Source organism: Gopherus flavomarginatus, chromosome 7 (genome assembly GCF_025201925.1).
Source record: "Gopherus flavomarginatus isolate rGopFla2 chromosome 7, rGopFla2.mat.asm, whole genome shotgun sequence".
NCBI classification, from domain to species: Eukaryota; Metazoa; Chordata; order Testudines; family Testudinidae; genus Gopherus; species Gopherus flavomarginatus.
In genome coordinates, this window is record NC_066623.1 from 30914143 (window position 1) to 30926229 (window position 12087).

The following is a 12087-nucleotide window of genomic DNA, read 5'->3' on the forward strand; positions in this document are numbered from 1 at the left end:
TCAGACTGATGCGTTCACTCCTCACATCCAGCATTGTGACGTATTAAACAGCACCAAAGCATATGAATGTACACCAATCCATTCTAGACAATGGGCTCCATGATTGTAGGTGGTAAATACTGTATGTATGTCATGAGTTTGAGTGAGCTGCGAAGTTGGGCTATCAAACAAGTTGAAAGGTGACTGAATTTTGAAAAAGGACGTTCAAATTTCAATTGCAATGCAAGGCAATCTTTGACTCTGAACTTGGTGCTCACACATAAATTAAATGGAGATATAGCCTGAAGTATAGGCACCCATGGGAAACAGTTATTGAATGGCATTGTGCATAATACTGCAAGTGTTTGTATGTTCTGTGGAGAATATGCCAGTTTGCCAAGCACTTAAGCATTGGCCCCACTTCACTTTTTTTTAAACCATTTGATTTGTGTCATTTGAGCTGGGTATCAAGAAGAAGCATTCCTGAACTGAATAGTAGAGGGAAGGAGAAGGGGGTTCTAATGCAAGTCTGGCTTCTGATGAAGAAAACTATTGGAAAAGGCACTAATTGAACCCACTAGGATTACCGCACATATCAAAAACATTTGATTTTGCAACAAGGCACAATCTGTACCATGGAGCACAGAGTTGGCAGGGGAGACTTCGTCTCACTCCAGACAGACTCAGATACAACATAAGGTTTAGCTACCTCCATGAACTGGTTGAATATAATTTGGTGTACTTGTGTCTAGAATGTTTAGGGGAATCAGGTACAAAGACACTGAGTGTGGTATAATGGCCTGGAGAGGGTCACTGAGCTCTAACATCCAGAAAGGACATGGGTCCAACACTATCGTAGTGTTTTATACTCATCACCATAGTGTCAAGAACAAAGAGCAAGACATCTGATTATGGACTGCCCTCTTCACTGTCTTGATGGTGGATGCTATTGATGACTCAGAATGATGCTGCTGTGATAGTTGCTACATCTCTTATCCAATATCTAAGTCATTGTGCCATCAGAAGCCATATGCCAGAAGATCATGATAGGTAGTGCATAGAGCATAGGTAGTGGCCTGTAGCTCCCCAATAATTCAGAGAAACTCTTTGACTGACACTGGCCAAAATGTTAAAGGAGAAGCCTTCACATTTGTCTTGCCAATCCTAATGTGATTCTGCCACCAAAGAACTAGAAGAGTTCCATCCTAAAAATGATTAATTTATCCACATAATGGATTAGAAATACCTGTGGTTCATCAGCTTTACCACCTTAAACTGTTCATCAGCTCTGGAATGTGTTGTTCAGGGGCTGCCTTTGAAAACATTTCAGTTCTGTCTTTGACATTATTTCAGTATTCATGGTACTACCGATATTAAATGTAGAAAATTGTGGTAACATCAAGTAGTTGCAATACTAACTAAGAGCATGTTGAAGGATGATCATTAAGTGCATAGTGGTGGGGACTGGTAAACAATAAAGTTGTAAAGAGCAATGACTGAGGGCATTGGCCTTACTGCTTTCTTAATTGTTTGGTACGTTCAGTGCTTACTAGGGAATTTTTTCTATTTTCCTTTAGGGTGATGGCAGAGAATGATTCTTTGCACAGTCTCGTAGGCAAAGTCACAGCCTCAAAAGGAGACAGTGGCGGGCAAGGTAAAGTAGTCTTTCTGTGTAAGCAAAACAATAAATTGTATTTATAAATCTTGGTTTCATATTTTTTTTAGAGTCTGGGTTTCAAATCAGTCCCTGTACTTCAGTCATTGGGCTAGATGTACTGTGAAGCTGACAGTGATGAATGTAAATCTTTGTGTGTTGCGGGGGAGGGGGGTTAGAGGCTATTTAGATAAGCACCTGTCCCACTGAGAAAAGTGGCTTTAGTTATAGTCTAAGTAGTAGCTGTTTTTTGGCTGGGGAAGTGGGAAAGGTGGCATGACTAAGCAGTTCTCTAGAGGAGAGAAAATGATAACTTAATTCAAAATAAACTCAAAAGAAGTTAATTACATACTCACACACTTTTTCTATAGGTCTGTGGGTAACTATGAAAATGCTTGTTGGAGACATGAGTCAGATTAGGAAGGACTACCCGCATCTTGTTGACAGGACAACAGTTGTTGCAAGGAAGCTGGGATTCCCTGAAATAATCATGCCAGGTAGGAGATGATTTGTTCTGCACTGAAAATAGACTTTCACCTTTTCACTATAAAGCCTAGTATAAATATCCATAATATTTTGTTTGCAGCTTACTTCAGTGTACACTTCAGAGTGATTTCTAATTTAAATATTAGAAGTTAACATCAATCAGTGAAATATATTACTTAGGAAAAAAATGTAAGGATAAAGCATTTAAAACAAAAATATTTAAAGGAAGACAAAGAAAGATCAGGGATGATGTTGGCCCACTGCTTAGTGGAGAAAGTGAGCTGGTGATAGAAGATGATAGGAAGGCAGAGCTGTTCAATGCATACTTTGCTTTAGTCTTCTCACAAAAAGAACATGTGACTGGATGACTAGCAAAATTACTATAGACAATAAAGAGGAAGGGATGCAGATTGGGATAAATAAAGAACATTTAAGATCTTCTGACTAATTTGAATGAATTCAAGTTAGTGGGGCCTGATGCTATTCATCACAGAGTGCTGAAGGAATTAGTTGAAGAAATCTCTGAGCCACTGGCACTAATATTTGCAAATTCATGGATGACGAGAGAGGTCCCGGAAGACAGGAGGAGGGCTAATGTAGTGCCCAGCTTCAAAAAGGAGGAGCAAGAGACCTATAGACCAGTCAGCCTGACCTCAATACCTGGGAAGCTACTAAAGCAATGTATAAAACATTCAATTTGCTAATACCTGCAGGATGAAAGGGTGATCATTAGCAGCCAGCATGGATATACTAAGAACAAATCCATACCAAACCAGCTTGATTTCCTTCTTTGATAGAGTGACTGGTTTGGTGGATAGGGGGAAATGTGGAAATAATATACTTGGACTTGAGCAAAGCTTTTGACACAGCCTCACATGACATTCTGATAAGAAAGCTGGAGTAATGCGGCCCGGTAGAACTATAATTAAGTAGATACATAATTGGTTAAACAACCACAAACAATGAATGACTATTAATGGAATGATATCTGGAAGGAGATCTTGAGTGGGGTTCCACAGGGATCTGTTCTGGTCCAGTATTATTTTACATCTATATTAATGACCTGGATGTAGGAATAGAGAGCATATTGATCAAATTTTCACAGAAAGCGATGAGGGTTGCCAATACTTTGGAGGATAGAGCTAAAATTCAAAGGGATCTGGATAGATTGGAGAACTGGGCTATAGATGACTAAATGAAATTCAAAAAAGGCTACACTTATGGAAAAAAAAACCCAAATGCACGAATACATAATGGGTGATAACTGGCTTGGCAGCAGCACTGCTGAGAAGGATCTGGGAGTTGTCATGGATCACAACCTCAACCTGAGTCAACCATGTGATGCTGTTGCAAAAAAGCAATGCAATTTTAGGTTGCATTAACAGAGGTATAGTATGCAAGTCATGGGAGGTAATAGTACCACTCTATTCCACTCTAGGCCTGAGCTAGAGTACTGTGTCCAACTTTGGTCGCCAAAGGAAAGGATCCAGAGGCGAACAACAAATATGATAAAAAGGATGGAATGCAAGCCATATGAGCAAAGGCTGAAGGCACTGGATATGTTTAGTTTGGGAAAGAGGAGATTAAGGGGTGATATGATAGGCGTCTTCAAATACTTGAAAGGCTCCCCTAAAAAGATGGAGAAAAATTGTTCTCACTTGCCACAGAGGGCAAGAGAAGAGGCAATGGGTTCAAACTATATAACATAGAAGATTTAGATTAGATCTCAGGAAAATCTTCCTAATTGTAAGAACAATAGGACAACGGAACAGACTGCCTAAGGAGGTTGTGGAAGCTCCTTCACTGGAGGTTTTCAGAAGGCCATCTGTGTTGGATGGTTTAGACACAACAAATCCTGCAATCTTGGCAGGGGGGTCGACTAGATGAGTCTTGCAGTCCCTTCTAACCCTATGGGTCTCATAAATTGCTTTCATGATCACTGTGTAGATAAGGAATTATTTACAGCCTTTATTAGTTGTTTGACTTTCATACTATGCTTTTGTTCCAGTTAAAATACCAATATGTATGAAGTCAGGCTATTGAATGTTTATTTAAAGCCAAATTCTTGGTTCAGATTATCCAGACTGGCATGTATTTGGCATTATGGTTTTGATGACATCTCAATTTTGTTCATAGGAGGAAAACAAAAAAAGCTGTTTTATAAAGCTCCCATTTGGGGGAAAAATAGAATCTCATATCTTGCTAGTCAAATTGAGCAACAGCATCGTAACTTCACCTCACCAGAAGGTGTCACTGCAGTCTATGAGTTAGACGAGTTCCCTTTTAGGAAACACATTTTGTCTCATTTCACACCAGCCTATAAAATCTGATCAATTGAAAATATCAAAGCAGAACACTTTAAACTTTTCTTTAGAATGAACTTAACTTCATTTAATAGTGAGACGAGTATGTAAGTAATCATTATTACTTATAATAAACCGGCTTGGGTTTCCCTTTGATTTCGTAATATATTTTTATTCTGCTTTCTAACCTTTTGCATTTCTGTCATAGGGGATATAAGAAATGATATTTATGTTACACTGACTACGGGTGATTTTGATAAGTACAATAAAACAACCCAGAGAAATGTGGAAGTGATCATGTGTGTCTGTGATGAAGAAGGAAAAGTGATACCAGTAAGTTTTGTCTGTCTTTCTATTAGCATTAAACATGAAAATGTTAAACACATCTTAGAAGTAAGCCTTCCACTTCACATGAATTTTGAATAACATTGTAATGTAATATCCTGCAGTACATTTGTATTCTATTTCTATTGAATTGTTTTGTCATGCTGGAATTGTTATACTTAATAAAAGCCTTAAATAATGCACATAAACCCATAAAAAACACTTGCTGACCTTTTAGCTTTGGCTAGTGAGCAAACAGATGATCTGCTCTTATTGACTGTGACTCCACTTTTACTCTAGAGATTTCCTCATGAGGATTCCTGGAAGATTAAAGTAATTGCTATGTTAAACTAAATGTTCCATCTCCTTCATACAACAAGCCAATGCAGGAATGGGTCACGAAGACTGTATTTTTCTCTCGGGGGGGAAAGGGGGGGAATAGTCTGCTTGAGTTAAGTAAGGTAGCAATGTGGACGAGTGTGTATCTGTCTGTACATATGCAACATAAATATTTACAAGTTTTTTCATGGTGTCTGTTTTCCTTTTTTGTATAGCTTTTTTTGTCTCAAGACATTAACAGTTGTCCTATATTTAGGAAGATTTTCTTCCACTTTGTTTTGGGCTTTATGCTATTCTTTTTGGAACTATGCTGTATTCAGAAGAGTGAAAGCAGTGACATTTCTTAAGAAAATGTAAATCTGGAGCAACTAACTGTGTCAAAAACCTTATGCTGGCAGAATTGAGAATTTGGCCCACATTTATCAAACTTCACATTAATGCATGTATGATGCAACAAATCTTCGTTATGGGGCCAAACATCAAAATGTGACCTCCAGCAGTGAGCATGTAACTTTGCACATGCAAAAACTCGTGTGCACATCAGTCATGTGAAAATGAAGAAGAAAAACACCCCAAAGAGCTTTGGATCTCTAAGTTCTAAGTTCTGTTGCCTGCATCTGCAAGTAACGATGTTAACCCATAAGTGCAAGTTTGGGGATGTGCAAGTAGAAGCTAGGTAGAAGTCCTTTTGGAAACCTGGCACTATTTTATTTCTTCACTTAATTTTCTTTAACAGTACCTATCCCAAAGTCTAGGCACCTCCTCATTAATACAGTACTTAATAAAATAAATATATTTAAATGTCCAGAAATAAACTAACGTCGTAACTTAATTTTTCTATCCTACTCTATTCCTGCACCTTATCCCTAACGGCATGAGAAACAAAGCACATCACTGTGTCTATATTTGCAGCTTAAGTCAATTCAATTCAAGCACTATTTTTAGGCATAACTCCTTTAAGCCTCTTAATTACACAAAAAATCTTATCTGTTCATTTAAGATAAACTTGAGAACACATGATATATATTGGGAAGCTAACTGGACTTCTTCTTGATCTAGATATAACAAAAGCAAAGCTGAATTAGAAATAGTACACAATACAGAACACCAATCCACAATAAACACATTAAGTAGTATCAATTAATTTTCAGTGAGTTACAAGAAAGAATTGAAGCATCCCTGATTTCATTCTTTAAATAGGGAAGTTATGGCTGAGTTTAGCTATCAAACTTGTTTAAATTGAAAAACTGGCACTAGATTTATTTCTGCAAATGAGAGAAGGTTACTTTCTATAAGTAAATGTCACAGAATACATTGAAACAACTCATGTGAGAATGGTGCATTATAAAACACCCTTTGGGGATATGTATTTCTACTAATTTAGATGGACCTACCTAGGCACATGCCTGTATTTCTCAGTAGAACCCAGAAATAAAGCCTCATTACTTCTCTTGAGGTATCAATATGATAACCTTCTTGTCACATGTTGAAAAGAATGACTTCATAAGGTATGAAGTGGTTAAGTTAGATGGTGCACTGTTATCTGATATTTATAAATGTCTGTCAGACAATACAATGTACAAGGTTAGTTTCAGTTGCTGCTATATTCGAGAACAAGTCCTATGCATGTATAACTTAGTGTGTATTTAATGTGCACGTGTGAGGGATGCTCTATGAGTGACAGATGCTACACTTTTGATGGGTGGTGAGACCCACCCCAATTAGAAATAGAGGCAGAAGTGAGAGCTTGGCCTATTTGCCCCTCAGCACAGGGAACTAGCTACCCCATGTGCAGGATTCCTGGCTGTACTGTGTGTCTTTTCAGGCCATTAAATGGCCTCAGCCTAGAATTTAAAAACCCTTGTGATAAAATAAGTGGAGATGAGCATTAATCAAACCTGGAGTGATTTTTTTTTTAAAGGCAGATTGGCGTCTGAACTCTATAGTTTGTGCCAGTCTGTAGAAATAGCATAGATAGTGTGTGCGTGTGTGTGTGTTGGAGGGGAGAAAATGAGGGATAAAATCAATGAGAAACTTTGGAAAAGGTAAGGTTTAAAAAAATAGAGAATGTGAATTAAAATGTTGGAAGGGAAAGTTTTATGTTAGATAAATAGAATTAGAATAAGCAATTGTAAGACATGGGGTGGGAAAGGAAGGTGAGATTAAAAATATAAATAGAGACTTTAAAAACTGGGAAGAAAATGTTCAAATAGAGTTAAATATTGATATATTAAAAAATAGCATCAAACTAACAAAAGACTGTAGACTGTCATTGATAATATGAACCAGGAAAAAAACAAGGCAGCAAGAGCTTGATGTATAGCAGGTGGCAAAAACTGGATGTAGAATTGGCTCTTTTTTGGGGTGTCACATTTTTTTCCCTTCTCTGTAAATCATAAATGCTGTGTGAACTCAAGGAGAACAGTGACTGCCTTTCTGTGGTTGCTGTGTACTAGGGTGGCAGATACTGCTTGCAAACTACATCCAATTAGCTGGAGCTGAACCTGTTGGAAAGGGGTAAAGCAGACTTGCAAGTGGCATAATTGTACCCTCAGGCAGACAGTGCTAGAGTTTGGAGCAGACAGATCCTGAGAGAAGGAGCCCTAACTGCAGCCAAACAAGTGTAGAAGACTTAAGTTGGGGTAAAGTTGCTGTAGAGGCACTAAAGCCTGCTGAGGCTTAATCTGGAGTTTCCTATAGGTAAATTTGGGAACACCTTTTTTGTTAATAAAGCAGTTGCCAAGTGAAGTGGCTCTATTTTTGGACTGAATGAGCACTCTCCTTTGGAGTGGGGTGGGCATGGTGCTGTTGTGGGGTAGGGCCCACTCAGATCACAGTGCACTTTGGGCATAACTTTGAGTGTAGAAATGAAACATGACAAATGTACAAATACACCCTGAAATGAGATGTATTGGGGTAGAAGGGAGTCTCCAGGAGGGGGTCTTACTGCCAGGGGCCTTATCCCCTGTTCCTAGTAGTGTCCCTAGAGGGAAGTCTCTCTGAGGAAGCAATTGCCTGAGAATTCTGAGTTAATTCATAGAAGGGATTTTGGAGTCTAAATTGGGAGTGCCTTCCTGAACTGAAGTAATCATGTCCAGCTGAACCTACTTAGGTTACTCAGAACCTCAATAGGGGATGGGCTACTTTTTGGAAAGAGAGGAGTGTTAGATTCTAAATGCCAGGGCAGCAAGTTCTAGAGACACAAATCCTCCCTAGTTGTATTTGTAGTTTTCTGGCCTCTTAGAGATGAAATAAAATAAACTGCCTAAAGGAAGTGTTTCTAGGCATTTCTCTAGGATTTTGTTGCTCAGAGCCCTGTGAAATTTGAAACCCCAGAAAAGAGAGGGCTTTGGCGTCTTTGCTTTGCTTAGCCCTCCTAGTTTTTCTCTAGCTGCAGAGACATCCAATTAAACCTCCAAGAAAACTGAAAAAAGCAAACACAAATGATCAACTTCCCTTTCCCAGTCACAAACACCTACATCTTAGCCCCTTTATGGAGCAAGTTATTTGTTGGGCACTGGCTCCATGCTAAAGGAAATAAAATCTCCTGAGGTTGCCTGAGCCATCTCTACTCTGGCATATCCTGCTGTTGAAAGTTTTTTGTGTTTCAGGGTTGTTCAAGAGATTGTGTTTGTGAATGTCTGACCCTGGCCTACATTCTCATGTGAAACTTTTTAAATAAATGCCCTCTTGAGGCACAAGATGACTATGTAGTGGTATTACACACTATTTCTACTCTAGATTGTCAATATATGGTCTCCTCTTGAAGTCTTTGCATATACAAAACTTGCATGGATTTCAAAGGGAGCCAGGTAAGGGGTGATAGAGCTGCATGCACTAGTTTGAAGACTACTTTCATTGTTCAACATGGTTGCACTACAAAAAGTAAAACAAAGAGGAAACACACTGGAGAGCATTAAAAATACCTCAAGAGGAGGCATTTGATAATATTTTTTACACATAGGATGGCTGAAGTTTCTACACTTGAAGTAGATTATAATCTCCTTGGGCTAGAGACTTCCTTACGTGTGTCTACAATGCCTGCCACAGCGGGTTGCTGATCTGACTGGTGTCTTTAGGTGCTATCACAGTACAAATAATACAACCTTTTATTATTATTTGTGCAATGAACAGAATATCCTGTGCTCCTTTTTATATGTGTCATTAAATGTAGCACTGTGGCCTCTAGCTGTAAACAATTTTTTTCTGTTGCACTTAAATTGGAAGATGCTTTTCCATTTAAATGAGATTGATCGTGTTCTTGGTTCTATACAATGGGCCAAATTCACTTCTGGAATAAACAAGTTGAATTGCATTGATTGAGTATAGTGAACCCATGCTCATACCAATAATCAAGTTGGCCTCTGAATACTGTTGTCAGCGTTGCACTCGCTAAAGATTTGTTAAAAGATTGGCACTAGTATGTATTTAGAGCTAAAAACCCTATATAATGCATTGTGGATGTCTGAAGATTTAGAAATAATCAAAGTAAAATACCCCCTGATCAACGCAAGCCCATCAGGGAACTTATTTTATATGGATTTTTTTTTTAAAGAATCAGATTAATACATCAGTGTTACAAACAAATGATAAGACTGGTTACCTTTAGGGTCAGAAATTTTCAGAACGTTTTATATTGATGGAGTGTTGCTAATATTGGATAATTGTATTAATTTCCTTGTAGTGATTGACTTCTTTTAGCAATCAGAATGTGAGGTGTGAGAGACAGGGTGGGAATGTGATCTGATGATCTGGTCATGACTCCCTGCTTCTCTTCATGGCTCTGATTTCTAGAATGCTAGTATTTATTATCATTAAACAGCTTTACCTTCTAGTTCTTTGGCTGAATTTTGTAAATCTGCTATGCTGAAAATATGTACCTTGTTGGAGTGTTCTAAGTAGGAGAGTTTTGCCTTTTACCCACAGCCCATGAATTATTTACACAAAATAACTAAGTTGAATTTTTTTCTCTCTTTTTGTATAAGAATGCAATTTGTTTGGGAGCAGGGGACAAACCTGTAAGTGAATACAGATCAGTTCTCTACTATCAGGTCAAACAGCCACGCTGGATGGAAACATTAAAGGTATGACACAAACATTTTTCATTTATATTTTCCCCTTTAGTTGTCTGCTCCTATCTTTTCTCCTAAAAAAACGATTACAGTGCAACTCACATTTTTTGTAACAAATACCTTGAGGTCTTGAAATATAGTTGCATGTATGTCTTACATCAACCATCAGTTAGGGATACATGATAAGTAATGCTTAAAGTTTTAGTCTAGAAAACTATTAGGATTTTTTGTTGTAGCGGCAAAACCAATGAGATCATCTTAGTTTACCTTGTGTCCTGAATATGCCTTATTAAAAATGAAGTACACCATTAGCTGTACTGGTTTAAAACAGAGAAAGCGAGAAGCTTGAGTGATTAAAAAAGTATAGTAAATAACCTCTTGTAAATTTTAGATTGTTATGATCTTGGATGTCTGTTAGAGGAAAAACTAATAGACACTTATGTAATCAGTGTTTAATTGGAATAGTCTGGAAGGTTCCGAAGGCAATAATTACAAAACATGTCTCAAGGTTACTTGACAAGTCTACAGTCAATGCTGTTTTGGAAGAGTGCTATGGAAGATTGGCTAAATTATGTCACTAATCTGTATAATAAGTCTGCGACTGCACTAACGTATGTAATGAGAGTGGAAAGAGGAAGGTAGGTCATCTGCAGCTATAAAACATGTGTGTAGTTTTGAAAGGACTGACAAATGTATTTTGACATCTTGTTTCCATTTTAAATTTTGGCAGTAACTTGAGCAGATTTTATGTGGAGGGCAATTAGAAAATAGTTGTGCTTAACTTATTTGAAAGTTGGGGTTTCAAGTCAGATTAAGGTACTGTAAAATGCTGTGTTGCAGCTAGTGATTTTCAAGATAGTCTCATGTGATTTCAGGAGCCACCACTGTCTAAGCAATAAAGAGAGTCAAGGTGGGTAAAACTGGATCAACTTCTGTGGGTGAGAAAAGATTGACTGCCTGTCTTTCATCCACAGAAGTTGGTCCAATGAAAGATATTACCTCACCCACCTTGTCCCGCTAATATCCTGCGACCAACACGTCTACTACTATACTGCAAATAGGAATAAATGCAAGATGGACATCAGAATTATATAATTTAAAAATCTGATTTGTGACCTGTCAGATCATGAGAATGTTTTATACTAATAGAGTGCTGCTAATATTGGATAATGTATTAATTTCCTTGTAGTGTTTGTGACTTCTTTAGCAATCAGATTGTGAGGTATGAGAGAGTGGGTGGGAATGTGATCTGATGATCTGATCATGATGCCCTGCTTCTCTTCATGGCTCTGATACTGGCTTGCGTTGCAGCTTTGGGAAAGTCATTTAATATTTCTCTACTCCAGTTCATCCATTACCGAAGAGGTATCATTACCTCCATAGGGCTTTATGATTTGATGTTAAAGGGCTTTTAGAGGTGTTATATAAATCCATATAATTAACAGTACAATTTCACTTTCCTTTTTCATTTTTGTTTTCTAGCACATGAACTGTTGTCAGTCCTATAACTGACGGCTTTAGACATACTCACATGCAAACTGGAAGGGGTCCTGATGAACATTTTCATCCTGGACTGTATAATAGGATCTCAGGCACCCAGAGCTCAGTCTACTGCTCGTGCTGCAGTCCTTTTTTACACCATCCTCTATTCTGCTTGACTGTGGTGCCTCTGAGTGTATTAGGAATGCCAAGCAGATGATTTCAGGCCTAGCATCTCTTCTGCTTACTGAGGCCAGGCCTAGGCAAATGCGTTTTGTGTATGCAAGGCTTTATAGGGCCAGCATACAGGTGGGGAAGAGTACCACTGATTTTTGCATGTGGTTATGACTGTCTCAAGTTTGGTCAAGTGCCTCCTCTTCCCACTCCTCAGATAGCTGTGAGTAGTGCTGCCAACTTTCTAATTGCACAAAACTGAACACCGTAGCCTCGC

At 38.2% G+C, this 12087-nt stretch overlaps 1 protein-coding gene across 1 annotated transcript in view; it reads left to right on the top strand.

The window, feature by feature from the left end:
• Positions 1–12087, top strand: part of DOCK2 (dedicator of cytokinesis 2) — a 513293-nt gene that overhangs the window by 68620 nt on the left and 432586 nt on the right. The window contains exons 12-15 of the mRNA XM_050962509.1: positions 1557–1633; positions 2005–2130; positions 4631–4755; positions 10071–10169. Coding sequence (XP_050818466.1) covers positions 1557–1633; positions 2005–2130; positions 4631–4755; positions 10071–10169 — 427 coding nt within the window. The remainder of the gene's footprint in view (positions 1–1556; positions 1634–2004; positions 2131–4630; positions 4756–10070; positions 10170–12087) is intronic.